This window comes from Pelophylax lessonae, assembly GCF_965119305.1.
Source record: "Pelophylax lessonae genome assembly, chromosome: 3".
Taxonomy (NCBI): Eukaryota; Metazoa; Chordata; class Amphibia; order Anura; family Ranidae; genus Pelophylax; species Pelophylax lessonae.
The window spans coordinates 184,688,764-184,706,811 of record NC_138770.1 but is presented as its reverse complement, the minus strand read 5'-3'; the positions used below and the strand labels follow the sequence as shown (position 1 = coordinate 184,706,811).

Sequence of the window (18,048 nt, the reverse complement as noted above, 5' to 3'; positions counted from 1 at the left end):
AAGGAGATTTTGGCCGAATAAGACAAGAATCCTCGGTCCCTGGACAATCTGATCCTGTTGAGCCGGGGTACGAGGGGATCCTTGCTGTGGTGGGACCATTCCCCGGCAATTCGGCAGGGAAAGTCCTTTCTTCCCCTGTACTGGATGGTGGTTTCCACGGACGTCAGCCTGTCCAGGTGTCTTGGGCACAGAATCGGCCCAGGGAGTTTGGTCTTGGGAGGAGTCCAATCTGCTGATCAATATCCTGGAGATTCGAGCAATCAGGCTTTGCCTGTCCCAGTGGATGTATCGTCTGCAGGAGTGTCTGGGATTCGATCGTCTGCAGGAGTGTCTGGGATTCGATCGTCTGCAGGAGTGTCTGGTAAGGATTCAATCGGACAATGCCACGGTCGTGGCATATGTCAATCATCAAGGTACACCAAATGTGCCCTAGCAGCCAAAGAAGTGGCCGGAATTCTAAGGTGGGAAGAACGATTTGTTTCATCCCTCTCTGCTCTGCATATTCTAGGGTTGGAAAATTGGCAGGTGGACAATCCCAGTCGGCATCCCCTGAGTCCGGGTGAATGTTCCCTTCACCCAGAGGTGTTTCAACAACTGTGTCTCTGGTTGGGAACCCCCGATGTGGACCTTTAGCCTCTCGCCTCAACCGGAAGGTTCAGAGGTTTGTGGCAAGGTCTTTGAGATCCTCTTGCAGACGACTCAGACGCTCTGGTGGCCCCTTGAAGCCAGTATCGTCTAAATATATGCCTTTCCTCCGCTACAGCTTCTGCCGAGACTTCTGCACTGAATCGAGGCAGAAGGAATTCCAGCCATTCTAAAGGACCCAGGCGCAGGCCTGGTAAGACTGGTAGCTGATGTTCCTTGGCGACTGCCTCTCAAATCTTTTGACTCGAGGACCGATCTTCCATCCTGCTTTGCGGTCGCTGGCTTTAACGGCTTGGCTATTGAGCCAGGTGCTGAAGGACAGAGGGTTGTCTGATTCGGGAATTCCTACGTTAAAGCGGAGTTCCACCCAAAAGTGGAACTTCCGCTTTAGGGAGTCCTGACCCCCCGACATGCCACATTTGGCATGTCATATTTTGGGGGGGGGAGCGGGTACCTAGTTTTGACAGGTACCCGCACCCACTTCCGCTCGGAGCGCCGCGGCGCCCTGAGCGGAAGTTCTCCTCTCCCCCTCCCTCCCTGCAATCTTCTGGGACACGTCAGAGGTCCCAGAAGATTGCCGGCCAATCACGGCGCGCAGTGCGACTCGCGCATGCGCAGTGGGTACCCGGCTGTGAAGCCGCAAACTGTAACAGCCGGGTGCCCACAGCAGTGATGCCGAGGGAGAGGATCGAGGCTTCCGGCGGCCGCATCGCTGGACCGTTGGACAGGTGAGTAAATGGCTGGAACTCCGCTTTAAAGAGCTAGGAAATCTACTTCTAGGAAGATTTATCGAGTTTGGAAGGCATACATTACTTGGTGTGAGTCTTGGGGGGGGGGGGGGTTTCCCTTCGTTCGTTCGTTCGTTCGTTCCACTGACTGTCACACTAATGTGTCTTGAGTTGTAGAATTTTTTATTTTTTTTAGTAGGGGTTCCCCGAGACCAAAACATTTTTTTTTTTTTTTTTTCTAAGGTTTCCTATTTGTTGAAAAGGTTGAAAAAGGCTGATGTAGGTTAAAGAGCCTAATAAACCTAAACGCACGTGTCAATATTTATATTTTCTTCTATACCAGACATGCGTAATTCTTAAATGCAGATTACACTGTCAGTGAATATTGATGCAGTATCTTCTGTATCAAACACACTTCCTTAGTACAGATTGTACAGGTTGTAGCTTCAAAGTTGACCTAATTTTGTCCATAATGTTATTTATGGCTGTTTATTCTAGGCTGGCACTGGACAACCAGCCTATCTGCTTGTAGTCAATAGGAAGCACTCCCATTTCCTAAACACCGTGTATATGTTATATTTTGGAACTAAATCCAAGGATCCTGATTATATGATGGGCAACCTTAAGTGGTAACCCAGCTAAGTACAAAAATAAAGCAAACCTACAGTTTTACATATTCTTACTAAGCTTTAAAACAAGCCCTCTCTGATCTCTATAGTTGCAGGCACTGTGGAGCAGTTCATCCTCTACATTCACAGCAGAAACATTCGAGACAACTTTAGCCAAACCCCCCCCCCCCCCCCCACATAAATACTTAAATGTCTATAGCCTGACCCCAGATTTACTTTTAAGAACTGTTGCAGTGGAAAGTGTCATCCAAATTACAGCTGTCATTTTCTTTATATAGAATTTAGAGTAGAAAACTTGATAAGGTTTGTGTGTGTGTGTGTGTTTTTGAGATCAACATTTGTTAGAACCTTTGTACAGTGTTTTTATATATTTTTTAACGATGTTATAGTGATCAGGCATTTGTGATGTGTGTGTTTTTTGCAAAACTTGTTTGTTTTTTTTTTAATTTTATTATTTTTTGTTTCAGGGGCTGTAGCTCATCTTTTTCAATACCGCAACCAGAGGACCCAGAACAAAACAGCTCAGAAAGTCACAGGCCTAAAAAAGATTCTTCCCGTGGACTAAAACGTAGTGCCAGTCCTGATTACAGCCGGACCAACTCACCTGGCTCTGCTAAAAAACCCAAAGCACTTCAGCACGCTGAACCCTCCATTGGGACGAGGCGACCAAATAATAAACCTAAGAAGAGACAGATTGACCAGGAGCATTCAGCTCCACCCACATCATTGCCATCCACAAGCAAAGCACACAACAGGAAGGGTGGAGTCCCCGGATCATCCCCGCTGCACAAAAGGAAAAGGACCGATAACTCCTCCTGTGTAAAGAGCAGCAGTGCAGCCATAGTAGCGACTGGTGCAGAAGACAGACCTTCAAAACCCACCAAGCTGGCTTCAAAATCAGCCACCTCAGCCAAAGCTGGGTGTAGCACCATTACAGATTCCTCATCTTCTGCCTCCACCTCTTCTTCTTCCTCTTCTGCAGTCGCCTCTGTCTCTTCTGCTGCACCTCCTGGAGCTCGAGTAAAACAGGGAAAGGACCAGAACAAGGCAAGGCGTTCCCGTTCTGCCTCAAGTCCCAGCCCTCGGAGGAGCAGCCGGGAAAAGGAACAGTCCAAAGCTAGCAGCTCCTCCAAGTTTGATTGGGCAGCTCGTTTTAGCCCAAAAGTCAGCCTTTCCAAAACAAAACTTTCCCTCCCGGGATCTTCCAAGGCTGAGGCGTCAAAACCTGGACCCTCAGGATTACAAGCAAAACTAGCAAGTAAGTAGTTGTAGAAAAATGGTATATTGCAACACTTGTAAGAAACTGGTACTAAGAGAAATCAGGGCTGCCATTGTGGACCCCTCTCTGAATTATCTGTCAGTTAACTTTGAGGCATTGCGAATTAAGCATGTTAGGTATGTCACAGTGAAGTCAAGACTCATAATCTGGATGCTTGTTCAGAGGTGGTGATTTAGAAAGTACTTAACCACTTAAGCCCCGGAGGATTTGGCTGCTCAAAGACCAGGGCCTATTTTGCAATTCGGTACTGCGTGACTTTAACGGACAATTGCGCAGTCGTGGGACGCTGTACCCAAATGAAATTGACGTCCTTTTTTTTTTTTTTTTTTTTTTCCCACAAACAGGGCTTTCTTTTGGTGGTATTTGAACACCTGTTTTTTTTTTTTTTGCGCTATAAACAAAGAGCGTCAATTTTGAAAAAATAATAATTTTTCAAATTTTTTTTATATGAAATTGCCCAAAAAAACAATGTAAAAATCAAAATTTTTTAACATTTTAGGCCAATTTGTTTTCTGCTACATATTTTTGGTACAAAAAATCGCAATAAGCGTATTTTGATTGGTTTGTGCAAAAGATATTGCGTTTACTAACTAAGGGAAAGATTTCTTTTTTTTTTTTTTTTTTTTTTTGCGGGACTGCGACATTGCGGCGGACAGATCGGACCCCTTACTAACATTTTTGACACTTTTGGGGGTACCAGTGACATTACTACAGTAATCAGTGCTATACATATGCACTATTACTGTAAAAATGACACTGGCAGGGAAGGGGTTAACTTTATTAGAGATCCAGGGGTCAAGTGTGTCCCTAGGGGCGTGCTTCTAACTGTCAAGGGGCGTGGCTTTTGATGTAACCACAGAGACATACGATCCTACATAGCAGGATCGTATAATCTCTGCTGTTACACCAGGGAGAATGACAGACGGCTTTGTTTACATCAGCCGCCTGCCTTTCTCCCTCTCCAGCGGGAGATCGCGAGTGGCCGGCGGGCATCGGAGCCGTCGGTCACTCGCGTGGGGATGGCCGTGAATGAGCGGGGGCGGGAGCAAGCCTCCGGTGGCGCGCGCTCGCCCCCTACAGGCTTCTTGGCGAGCGACGTAGTACTACGTCACTTTGCCCAGGAGGGGCTGACTGCTGCAGTAAATGTACTTGCGGCGGTCGGCAAGCGGTTAAGTAACTGTATCAATGGAACTGGCAGTTTCAGATGGCCGCTAATGGTAGCCCTCAATACTTTCAGTACAGGGTCACTTTTCTTTTTGACTTTTACATAAAGCTATAGTTCACAAATAATTTTGAGAGTATGGTTTAAAAAAAAAACACTCAAAAACTGATATTCAATGTTGCTCAGTGAATTCTTATTAGAATACCAAAGGCAGTTTCACTTATAAAACAAGGACTTGTAGTGCCGAGCAGCATAAATTTATCGCAGACTACACTCTTGATGGTTTTTCCAAAGAAAGCAAGTTGTATTCAAAATGCATAGTCTTTTTTTTTTAAAGAGCACATGAACACTGGAAACCTTTCCCAAAAAAGGCAGGCAAAGAGCTAGCTTTTGTATGTGGTCTACCTGAAGTTGATTATTCCCAGTTGCTGACTTGCCATGTGTATCTGTATGGAGGTAACCATCTTGGTCGAGGCACGGTATTACTTTGTCGGAGACTTCAGCAGGGAGAACTGTTAGCAGCACAGTTGTGGTGCTGTCAAATCTCCATCTGAAACTTCAGAAACGGTCAGAAAATTTAGGACAAGAGTTAAAATCTTTCCTTCTTTAGGTATAACTAACACTTCTAGATGATTCCTAAAACATAACAGATCTTCACTTTTGCGTTACGTTCCACTTTAACGTCCTAGAGAGTGGATTGAGAAGCCTCAAGTAGGAGCCATTTTTGAAACTAAGGGACCGAACCCCAGTCCCAGTACAGTGAAGCACCAAACAGTTATGTGTATTGATGTGTATCCCATTGCTGCTTTTGCAGTCGACTGCTATTCAGACTCCAACTGTTCTTATAGTGACTATCCCTTCGTGAGATCTCTATGCTTGGCCTGAATAGCAGAGACAAATCACTGTGGACAATCTTCATTAGATAGCTGAACTCACCAATCACTTGGAATCCATGGATGACTTTATTGCATGCACAACACTGTGGCAATACAATAGGATGCTGTAGACTTGATGTAGACGGTTAAGGTGCATGACTTGGCTGCAGGTTTCTCTTTAAAGATCAGTAAACTGCAACATATTCATTTTTTTTTTTTTTTAATATCCTAATCTTAACTGTTCAGGACATTGGCAAAGTATTCATATACCCTGGGTTGGGACACTGGCAAAGATTTCAAGGACGTGCCTCCTCTATAACCCTGCCCTATTCTTTTGAGTCTTTTTATTTATTTTTTTTCCTAGTGTCCTAAAATGTACCCTTCTCCACGGAGAAATCATTCTTGGCCTAGCCACTTTTTCAAATTATTCTTTGGTTAACTCCTCAATGCCTTTTAATGCCCCAAATAGAAGTGGCGCATCACGATTGACACAACCTCAGTAAACCTTGGAAGCCATACCCGGACCTCACACTTTGGGGAAGACCTGTAATGTTTTGGGCACTGAATCGTACATAAATGCTCAATTGACTAAGTAATTAGTGGCAGTGAGCTGTACAGGTCCAGAACCATGGACTGTCCCTATGGAACCCAGTTCCTCAAGTACCCCTTAAACATCTTACTGTGCTTATGGAAGATAGTACTTTATTTAAAAATTCTGCTGTCAGAATCTTTGAGGCTTTTAAAGGCTTTCTAATCTCGCAGACCAAGCTCTGTAACAGGCTATTGCAGTTTTTTTCCAGATGGTAGCTAATTGGTCTAGGCTTGGGCAATGAACTAGCAGGCTGCTCTCTTCCAGGATTGGACCTTGACAGAGCACTTGCAGTCACTACACTTTTCCTTAATCTTTTGTGTTAACGATTCTGCTTGCTGCGATTTTATCATGGCAAAGCTGCACTAAGTGTGGTGTAATTAAAAGTTAATGCCACCGAAACACGCGTTGTGCGCTTGCTACAATTGTAGTGCGATTTGATATGCGTGATCCCAAATTGACAGATGTGAATGGCTGGCTAAAGCAACCCTTGTTGGCCCATTCACTGTCCAGAGGTCTCTCTTCTCAGCACACTCAGGCCGTCCTCCGTGCTCAATTAGCTGTGCACATTTGCTGGGCGCTGCTCAGTCCATGGCATAGGAAGGGCTGTAGAGCTTGACCTGGGCCCTGAACTAGGGCTTCCTCAGACTTACACAGTGTGAAGGGTGGCAGGAGAGTGGCGATCTTCCCTTGCAGTATGGAGCTCTGAGCTTGTTTACCTAGGTCTTGTACTGGGGAGGGGAAGAGGGTCGAGGGAGCATCACTGCTGCCATTATGGCACAGTAGAAAGTAGAGCTGCATGTGAAAATCCCCCGCCATGGCAGCCTGAGAAGGTCCAATAGTGCCCCCCATATTAACAGGCTCAGGTGAAGCTTGGAGGTGCAGGTAGGGGAGGCTGGGATTTTTGTTTTTTTTTGTATAGAGCATCAGAAATCAGGTAACTCTAGTTAATGGTATCTGGATGGAGACAACCTGTGGATTCCCAGCTGTGAAGGAGCTGCAGCACACAGCATACTATCTGCTGGTTGGGCATGCTGGTATTTGTGGTTCTTCAGAGCCCAGGATGCTGAAAAACTAATGTGGGGATGCTGGGCATTGCCTGCAGTCCCTGACTTCTACTAATGTCCCAGATCCTGGAGGTTTGTCCCTGGAAAGAATGTTTAATGTAATTGTGACCCTCCAATCCTGTTCTCATGGCTTAGTGTAAAGCCCCGTACACACGTACCGATTGTCGGGCGTAAAAATTCGGCCGATTGTGGGCTTGTTAGTATGATGCTTCCGACAGCGCATTTTCGGCCGAACAGAATCTGTCGTGCAGGCATTAAAATTTTTGTTGGCCAACACCAGAACGGCCGATTGTTCGCCAGTCAGTACAGAATTCGGCCGACAATCAGCAGATTTGCAAGACTGGGCATGCTCAGAAAAGAAAAAAGACAAGGAAAGTTAACCATCACACGACATCACTTCTGCAGTCGGCTGTTGTTGGCCGACAAAATTCGTGTGCAGTCTTTTGCAGTTTTCAACAGACACGACAGCACCGGACAAAAGACGGCCGATCGTTCGGCCGACGATCGGTACGTGTGTAATATGGGGCAGTAGCTGGTTTATAATTTTTACCAGCCACTCCATCTGGTTAATCAGTTTGGGGTGATTGGTGAAAGGAGCACAGAGGGTGTTGTTTGGCATGCAATTTTCACACTATTTGTTGCATGAAATATAACCACCTTTTTTTTGCACTTTATTGGATTGCTTTTTTGACTTTTAGGAATATTAACGAATGGATATGGTTTATGAATTTTTTATTTATTTCATTGGACCCTTAACTGATATGAATTGTTTTTGTACTTCACTATTTATTTCACTGGATTTTTTCACGGATATGAATTGTTTTTTTATAGTATTTTTCTTTTATCGCTATTTTCATCATATTTTTGCACTGATTATTTGAAAACTTTTATGCAGCACACTTCTGCAGCTAATTGGCTGCAACTACACATTATAGTATTCCTTAATCACATTTCATAGCCACTGATATTGTGTTTTTTTTTTTTTTTTTTTGTACATATGCTGTTGTGCCTATAATATGACAAATCTGTAAATATGAATACAGATAAAAATTCCAAAGTCCTGAAAATAAAAGTAATACACAAATATGACATGAAGGTTGAATGTCTAATCCAACTGTGCAAATGTCCTATATTTTTCTTTTAATGGCACATCCCTTCACCAATAACTGTATGTGTTCATGAAGATGTACTATCTTCCCTTTTTATTGTGGTGTCACCTGTGCTTTCTAGCCTCTCACCTCAATTCAGCTTTAGATAAGCATGTAATGATCTCTGATCAGGTGGTGCTATTTCATCCGCTCTCCTCTGGGGATCCTCTATCTCTTCTTCCCAGCTGGCTGATCTCTAGAGTATATAGGGTCTCTATGGGGGTCCTGGGGGGGATCCTCTCTCCATACCATCCATAATTATGCTAATGTGGAAAAACCACTATAGTGTAGTATCATTTAAAAGTTTAAGAATAAATCGCTACTTTTCACATTTAAAATGTTAACGCATGAAAATCCACGAGTGCCGAACACTTATCCATGCTGACGTCCCCTCCGGTATAAATAGCTGCTATTCACTTTTATAATGTTAAAATGCACGAAGATCTAGGAGTGCCAAACTAGTATCAGTGCGTACGTCCCTTCCAATATGCCTCCACGCTCATCCACTGGTGGATTTTCATGAGTTTAACATTTTAAATGTGAATAGAAGTTTGTTTATACCGGAAGTGACATCCACATGGGTACGAGTTTGGCACCCATGGATTTTCATGCGTTTTTAACATTTAAATGTGAGTATTAGCGGTTTATTAAACTAATAAATGATACTACGATATGGGAGTCTTTCACGTTTGTATAATTATGGAGAGAGGACCACAATATAGACCCTATCTACCATAGAGATCAGCTGATGGAGACAGAGGACCCCCAGAGGAGAGCAGATGAAATGGCACCACCTGATCAGAGATTAGCATTACATGCTTATCTAAAGCTGAATTGAGGAGAGAGGCTGGAAAGCACAGAGGTGACACCATGGTGGAAAATGGACACATACAGTTAATGGTGAAGGGGATGTATCATTTAATAAAAAAAGGAAATTTCTGCCCGGAACTCTCCACATACTGGTCACAGGTACTCTGTGATTACTGATGTTTTACAGGTCTCAGTCGACCCATCTCCCAGACTCTGTCTTCTGGGCCTGCTGGATGACCTAGTGCCCAGGGTGGCTGAGCGTACTCTCCTGGGCCTGCTGCTCTTTTATGCCAGGAAAAATATTGCGCTCCACTGGAGGCAGCGGGATCCCCCCACAGTATTACAGTGGAAGAAACTTGTAAACTCCGTGATACCTCTTTACTGAGACACTTGCATTTATAGAGGCTGCCCCAAGAAACATGATAGTTTGGGCCAGGTGGTTAACTGATTCCTCCACAGCTATGACTGACTAGATTCTTGCCCTGCTCTCCTACCCTGGGTTTGTCGTGCCGGGAGCGCCACATATCTGGGTCTCATCATTGTTCAACCCGTGATTCCCTTTATTCCTGCTTGGTTCCCCACTCATGCCTAGTCTTCCCAGCTACATAATATGTGGTGTTTTTCCTGACTCCTGTGTGGGTGACATGTTGTCACTTATACCTTAATGTGAACTGAATGCACCTGTTTTGTTTGTGTAAAAATATATATCCAATAAAAAGATTTAAAAAAGAAAAAAAAGGAAATTTGCACAGTTGGATTGGACATTTAACCTTCACATCATAATTTGTGTATACTTTGAATATTATATTGTAGACTTTGAAATTTATATCTGTATTCATTATTGCAGATTTGTCATGTTGATTATAGGCACAACAGCGTATATGATAAAAATAGCATGCCTAATTCATGCTATCAACTACGCTTGCACTATAAATTACTAAAGTGAATAGCTGTGCATATTAAACTAATTCAATAATATAAAAAAAAAACATTCATAAAGCAATCCAGTAAATAACTGTTCATAAAAATTAAATTCATAAAAGAACCCAATGATCCCCCTGTGTTATGCTTATCCATCCTTATGCCCAATCTACATAGAAAAAAAATACATGAACAGCAGTGCACTTATGACAGTCCAATCAGCAAACCGTCCATAGAAAAAGATTATAGGGTGATCAGTGAATTTCAAGAAAAGAGGAAATAAGCCTTCTACCACAATTCTACCCAATAAGTGATGATGAAGCTGCTCATGTGGCACCTTGTGAGGCCAGAGAAGTGTAGAAACTGCCAACTGACCAGATGTTTATAGCAATAAGATCAAATTGGGCTTGTGTGGTCCCCTTGACCAGGGGGAGGTGTTCCTAGACCGATCCTCCTGTCTCCTTGGCTAATACTCTGGTACAAATGCGGGAAGCCGTACAGGCATAATAGTGGCTTTTAGAATATTGATTTGCTGTTACCCAGTACTTTTAGGCCGTGTTTGGGCAGTAAATTACCAAACTATATTACACTATGTGGAGTCCGCTCTCCGTTTTCTTGTCCCTGCATGATACTCGCTTTGGAGTATTAGCCAAGGAGACAGGAGGATCGGTTTTCTATGAACTATTTGTTGATTGGACTGTCTTAAGTGCACTGCTGTTAATGTATTTTTTTTTTCTTTTGAGTGGGCATATGAATGGACATAAGAGGTAAAGGAATTGGTGTGATTCACCAAAAAAAACCTGCGCGTATAAATGTGAATTCTATAACTAAACGTAAATATGGTGAAATTGCTTTCGATCTGTGAGCTGCAACATAAACGTGGTAACGTGATGGATAAAAAAATTGGAAAAAGTATGGTGCTCAACAGATAAATCACAATAATAATAATCGCAGTGGTGAATTGTGCAACAAAATAAATTAATAAATTGGTAAATACAAATTAAAAATTCAAAAAGTCTCTGGTGTTCCAATCATCAAGGTGTTAAACCAAGTAACAGCAATTGATGGAAAAAACCTTAGTTACTTACCGGTGACGGTATTTCTAAGAGCCTTTCAGGACAGCACCTGGAGAGAGCGCAGCTCCACCCAATCCACAGGAAACACTGCAAATAAAAACTCCTCCTCTTCCACCATGCCTCAGTCATAGAGTAGCCTCCGACATGCTGGAAAACATAAACTACCACAGGTTAAACATTTACAAATTATATTATAAACAAAACCAAGGGGGGGTAGCTGCTGCTGTCCTGAAAGGCTCTTAGAAATACCGTCACCGGTAAGTAACTAAGGTTTTCTCAGATCGCCTTTCAGGACAGCACCTGGAGAGGATAAGCGAGTAACTTACACTTAGGGTGGGACCACTGCCTGCAGAACTTTTCTGCCGAAGGCTTGATCCTGAGCTGACAACAAGTCCAACCTGTAATGTCTAATAAAGGTTGAATAGCTGGACCAGGTAGCTGCCTTGCAGATTTGATCAGGCAAAGCACCGGCCCTTTCAGCCCATGAGGTTGCCACAGACCTTGTAGAATGCGCCAAGATGCCTTCTGGAGGTTCTTCTCCTTGAGCTACATAAGCCTGTTCAATTGCCCATCTGAGCCATTTGCCTAAAGTGCTCTTTGATGCTTTTTCTCCTATACGGGACCCTGAGAAGATGACAAATAATGCATTTGTCTTTCTAAATTCCTTAGTTACCAGGAGGAACTGAAGTAAGCATCTCCTCACATCCAAGGTATGAAAGGATTCATCCCGAGTATTACTAGGAGTTGAGGAGAAAGTTGGTAAGACAATTTCTTGTGATCTATGAAAAGATGAAGCAATCTTTGGAAGAAAGGCTGGGTCCATTCTTAGGACTACTCGATCTGCAAAAATTGTCAAAAAAGGGTCTGAAATTGAGAGGGCCTGGATCTCAATGATCCTCCTGGCCGAGGTAATTGCTATCAAAAAGATAGTTTTCAAAACTAAATTCTTCAGGGAAGCCTCTTTTAAAGGTTCAAAAGGAAACTTAGTTAGACCTTGTAACACAATGGTCAAATCCCATTTGGGAAATACTTTAATGGCTATCGGCCTATTGCGGGCTAATGCCTTGAAAAAACGAATGATTAGAGTCTCTTGGGACAAAGTCTTTTCGAAAAAAACTAAAAGTGCCGCTACTTGCGTCTTTAAAGTACTTGCTGCTAGTCCTTTCTCCATTCCCTCATGGAGGAACTCAAGCACTGAAATTAAATTTTTTAATTCAAAATTTTTGCTGGAACACCAAAAGTTGTATTTTCTCCAGACTTTCAAGTAAATATCCCTAGTCACCTTCTTCCTGCTGGAGAGAAGGGTGGAGATAACTTTTTCTGACAGGCCTCTGGCTCTCAAGATGTCTTCTTCAGTAACCACGCTGTCAGTTGTAAGCGGTCCAGTTCTGGGTACACTAGGTTCCCCTGTGTCAAAAGATCTCTCCTGTACGGAAGTTTCCAGGGAGGTTCTGAGGCAAGATTCAGCAGGAGGGCGAACCAAGGTCTCTTTGGCCAGTAAGGTGTAATCAGAATCAAGTTGGTCTTTTCTTCCCTGAACTTTTTGAGAACCAACGGAATCAGTTGGAATGGAGGGAATGCGTAAGACAAACGGAAGTCCCATGGATGGGCTAGAGCATCCAAGCCCCAGTCCTGATCCTCCCTGTGTAGGGAAAAGAATCTTTGGACTTTGGTGTTCTGTTGACAAGCGAACAAATCTATTTGGGGAAGACCTCAGACTTCCACGATCTGCATGAATACTTCTTGATTCAGACTCCATTCTGATTCCAACACCTTTTTCCTGCTCAGCAGATCTGCTAGAAGGTTTTGTGACCCCTTCAGATGCACCGCTGTCAGAGAGGCTAGATTTTTCTCCGCCCAGGAGAGTAGCTGTATTGCCAGATCTGATAGCTGTCTGCTTCTTGTGCCTCCTTGCTTTGACACGTAGGCCACTGCTGTCATGTTGTCCGACAGAACTTGCACATGATGGCCCTTGACTGTCTGTTGAAAGGACCAAAGACCCAAAAGGATGGCTTTCAACTCCCGCCAGTTGGATGATTTCCTGGACTCTGCTTTGGACCATGTCCCTTGCACTGTCCGGCCTTCCAGGTGGGCTCCCCAACCCCACGAACTGGCATCCGTCGTCAGACGTTTGTTCGTCTGGAAAGTCCATTGCAGACCTTCTTCCAGATTTCTGGAATTCCTCCACCACCACAGAGATCTCTTTGCTTTCGTGGAGATTCTGATGGATTTCTCCAGATGTTCCGGGTATGACCAACTCTGCAGAATGTCTCTCTGGAGAAGACGGGAAAGCAGTCTTGCCCACTGTACTGCAGGGATAGCGGCTGTGAGCAAGCCCAAAGCTGCCATGGCCGACCTGACAGTAACCTGATGATTGGTTTGTAATCGAGCAACTGCGTTCTGAGTCTTCTCGATCTTTTTTTGAGGTAGAAACACTTTCTGGAGAACCGAATCTATTCTGTATCCCAGAAATTTTATCTGCTGAGATGGAATCAAGCTGGACTTCTCCAAATTCATGAGCCACCCCAAACTCTCTAGGTGGTCCTGAGTCTCCTGAAGGTGTACCAACGCCTGGCTCTTGGACTCTGCAAAAATTAGCAGATCATCCAGGTAAGGGACAATTGAAATACCCTTCAGCCTTAATGGCTCTAGGGCATCCGCCATTACCTTGGTAAACACCCTTGGAGAAGATGAGAGGCCAAAGGGGAGGGCCCTGATCTGCAGATGCCAGACCGATTCCCCGAGATTGACCGCCAGCCTTAGGAATTTCTGGCACTCCTGATTTATTGTGATGTGCAGGTAAGCGTCCCTCAGATCCAAGGATGCCATGAAACAGTTTGGGGACAACAGTTTGGTCACTGAATAAATGGTGTCCATCCTGAAGTGCTTGTACCGAATTGATCTGTTTAGGATTTTCAAATTTAGAATCATTCGGTACTTGCCTGAGGGTTTTTTTACTAGAAAGATCTGAGAATAAAACCCACGGCCTTGTTGCCCCTCGGGGACTTGGATAATCACTTCCTGTTGAATCAGCTCTTGTAAAAGAGACATCATTGAGGAAGCCTCTTCCGGATCCCTTGGAAGGGGAGTAACATGGAATCTGCTTGGAGGTGTCTCCGAAAACTCCAGCTTGTATCCTTGAGCCACTATATTCTTTACAAAGGGGCTTGCGGATACCTCTTCCCAACGTAGGAGGAACCATAACAGCCTTCCTCCCACTGGAAGACTGTTGTCACTTGCTTTTATTGGCCTGGTCAGGTGGTCTAAAGAGGACTCCACCTTTCCCTTTGCCTTTATGGGAGGTCCATCTTGATCTCTGATCTTGTTCACGACCTCTGTTGGTTTGTTGAACAGAACGAAATCTCTTCTTAGGAGGCGATTTTCTTTTTTGACGGAAAGGCCTTCTTCTTATCCGCCGTTCTGTCAAGAATTGCTTCCAATTCAGGCCCGAAAAGCAAGTCACCGGCAAAAGGTAAACCACAGAGTTTCACCTTAGAAGCTGAATCACCTGTCCAGGTTTTCAACCAGACCGCCCTCCTGGCAGAGTTGACGAGGGCTGCTGACCTGGCAGACATTTTAATGGATTCAGCAGAAGCATCGGCCATATATTTTACTGCCTTTAGGAGCAGCGGAAATGAATCCAGGAGATCTTTCCTTGCTGTTCCAGCCTCCACATGCCCTTTAAGTTGTTCGAGCCAGCACTCAAGATTTCTGGCTACCACCGTGGAGGCCATGGCCGGCTTAAGGCTGGACGTAGAGGAGTCCCAAGCCTTTTTAAGGAGAGAATCTGCCCTTTTATCCATGGCGTCTTTCAGAACACCCATGTCTTCGAACGCCAAATCCATGCGGCGAGACACCTGAGAAAAAGCAGCATCCACTCTGGGCTTTTTGTTCCATAGGTGCGCCGTATCCTCTTCAAACGGAAATCTTCTTAGGGATTTAGAGAAAAAAGGGGCCCTCTCTGGGTCCTTCCACTCTTTTTCAATAGATTCCGTAAGGACTTTATGAACAGAAAAAACCCTGCGCTTTGTCTGTTCAAGGCCCTGGTACATTCTGTCATGAAGTGAAACTTGCACCTTTTCTTCTGCGATTTCCAACGTGGTGTAAATCGCTTTCAGCAACTCATCAACCTCTTCCAAGGATAATTTGCATCTGGAAGAACTAGCCACCTCTTCCTTCTCTTCCTCCTCTGAATCCCTGATGGAACAGAGAGCACTCTCCCCCTCATCTTCTGAATCGCTTGACACTGCAGACTTAGAAGTAGACGGCTGGGAAGATGTACCACCCGTTTGTTGGGAATCTGAAAGAACTTGTGGCGTCCTGGATAACAGGGAACGAACTGAGGACAGGGTGTCTGTGAGTTCTTTAAATGAAGATATGAATTCATTATTCTGCTGACTAGACTCTTCCTTCACAAGGTCAGCAATACATGCTTTACAAAGTGGCTTCACCCAGGAATCTCTGAGTGGATTCTTGCATGAAGGGCATTTCCTTGATGCTGGGGCTCTTGTCTTCACTGTGGCTTTAACCTAGTAAAGAAAAAGCCACCATGAAAGCCCAATAACCACTAATAAAAGAAAAACCACCACCTAGTGATTTCTTGCAAGGGAGAAAATCGTGATCCACACCAAAAAAGGATCAGAAGAAAGAGACTCCCTTATGCATATGTATCCTGTTAGACTGGGAACAGTTACTCAGTCTACAGGGCAGGCTCCAAAGGAGGAAGGAAGAAACCCCACAATAAAAGCTCACACAGTAAAGAAAAAAGAGGCACCACTGCACCTCTCCTACCTGAGCTTGGCCGGCGCTGGCGGTGCCTGCTTCCACCGTCGCTGCAGACTTTTCCTCCATGTTGTTGAAAAGCGCAGCTTGCTGGCAGATCTCTCCATTTAAATACCGCTTCCCGCGTCCTCCTCTGTGGACCGGAAGCAGAAGCGCCGACCTCGTGACCTGCCTCTGACCCCTGTGTGTACTGCGGTTGGAGCAAACGCCGCCACGCCCCCACCGGAAGTCCCGTCCACCGGAAGTGACGCCGCGCGTCCCCGGGATCAGAGTCCGAAAGTGCGGGAGATTCAAATGCCAAAAGCGGCTCCCCGCCCGCCGACCGGCCGAAGCGCGGACCTCTGACGCCCGGACCGGATCCTCCGATGGGTTTCAGCTCCCCTGAGCGAACGAGGTGAGAGGCTCCGGAGCATACCCCCTTTGACACTCCAGGGAGGGGAGCTGGGATGGTCTCCATGCTGAAACAGCAAACACAAAACTGGGCAACAAATCCTTCTCTCCCCCTGGAGAGTGTGCAGCCCTTTCCACATAGCTCCTGCAATGCTTCCACCATGGCGGAGGAAACACAAATGACTGTGGCATGGTGGAAGAGGAGGAGTTTTTATTTGCAGTGTTTCCTGTGGATTGGGTGGAGCTGCGCTCTCTCCAGGTGCTGTCCTGAAAGGCGATCTGAGAAAAATCAGACTTGATAGGAGTGTATTTCTCAAAGCCTCCACCTCCACACGTTCACCCAGTGGCAGTATAAAACTGCTTACCAGAAGTACAGGACCCCTTGATTATAGGGGGTCACAAGCGCATATTAAATCCTCACATAGTCCGATCAAACACTTCACCAATGAATCGTGATGTTAACCATGTACTCTCCCTCAATCGAGAGTGTATAGCCAGACCAAGGGTTAATACAGGACCAAGTCATAAGTAGAGAAAAACAAAAGGGCTCTCGTGGTGCAGTAATTCGTGATCTAAAACATTTATTGAATAAAATCACACTTACTACAATCCATAAGAAAAAACGCCTTGTATGCAGCAATCTCAATTCCAGGGCATGGGGACGCCGCTCTCCACGCTGCTCTCCACCAACCCGGAAGTTACGGTCTCGCGTTCCCTGGGAAGGGAACTTAAAGGGGGGAAAAAACCCTTTTGAGTTTAGAGCCACTTTAAGCTTGTAAACATTGCTCAAACATCACATGAGTAGAGAGCACTTATTATGCAGGATCTTGCTTGCCTGCAAGATCCTGCTTATTCATTTCATCAAATTTTCTTACTACTATGCGATTTTACCCCTTTTTTTTTTTTTTTTTTTTTTTGTTTTCTTTAAATCAAAGTAAGATGTATTGAACTTTCCAGCATACAGTCCAATAAAAAATTCCAGTGTATACTGCTTGTTAGAAACCGTGTACAGTACAGGAAAAAATTGTATGACATACAAACACTGATTTGGTACAGAGAGAGTTATCTGATCAGCAAATGGAGACCCTGGTAATTCTCAGCTCTGAGTGCAAGCTATCTCGACCTGATCAGCCAAGGAAGTATAGCAATCTGTGCAGCACCAGATCTAGGGGTGTAGGGCCCTGCAGTGGCCAACCACAACTCCCATTGATTTTTGCTGTGCATCCACGTTTAAATATATATTAGTCTATCATATTTGTAAAGTATTCCCCATAGCACGTATCCACTCCTCCTGGGTTATAGGGTTTCCAATTTCCAATACTGGAGAATCCGTTGGCGGGTCTGAAATAGATCTTTGATAATGCCTGAATCTGATACGTTGACAAGTTACTACTCTCAAGTATACCCAGTGTACAGTGCTTTGATTTTAGCTTTTTTGTAGTTTGGGAAACCTGAATTAAGGGTGTCTAGCACCAATTCCCAGTACCAGTTTAGCTGAGATCTCTGTGATCCCTTTTAAGTTTGCTGCAGATTTAGTCCTGTCTTCGCGTCATGCCATGAAGTTTAACTGAAGTGTAATGGGCTCTCAGAAGGATATAGAGTTGGGAAAGCTGGTGAGATACATTTTAAGGAGCGAATATGCCCAGACTGTTGGTGGTAATCTGAATACAGAGTATTTAAGTACAAGTTCACTTTTGGGAACATGTTACATGTTCCACCCATTTTTATGGAGTAACATGTTCCCAATGCTGCAGCTGCTGCCTGATCCCCACACTTCCTGTGACAGCAATACGGGGAGAAGTTCCCAATACTAGCTGTCACTTTTGGAAATCAGTATGGCCGTGCGGGGCTCCGCCCACTTGGCGGCGTTATTCATTCACACAGCTACGTGTGTGAATGAGCTACAATTCCCGACATCCGTTGCAGCTGTTGGTTTGTAGTTCTCAA

At 44.6% G+C, this 18,048-nt stretch overlaps 1 protein-coding gene across 12 annotated transcripts in view; it reads left to right on the top strand.

Moving 5' to 3' along the window:
- The window catches only part of TRIP12 (thyroid hormone receptor interactor 12), a 288,722-nt gene that overhangs the window by 79,884 nt on the left and 190,790 nt on the right, over positions 1-18,048 (top strand). For all 12 annotated transcript variants that reach the window (XM_082249184.1, XM_082249183.1, XM_082249179.1 and 9 more), the window contains one exon: positions 2,470-3,260. In XM_082249184.1, the coding sequence (XP_082105310.1) occupies positions 2,470-3,260 (791 nt within the window). The remainder of the gene's footprint in view (positions 1-2,469; positions 3,261-18,048) is intronic.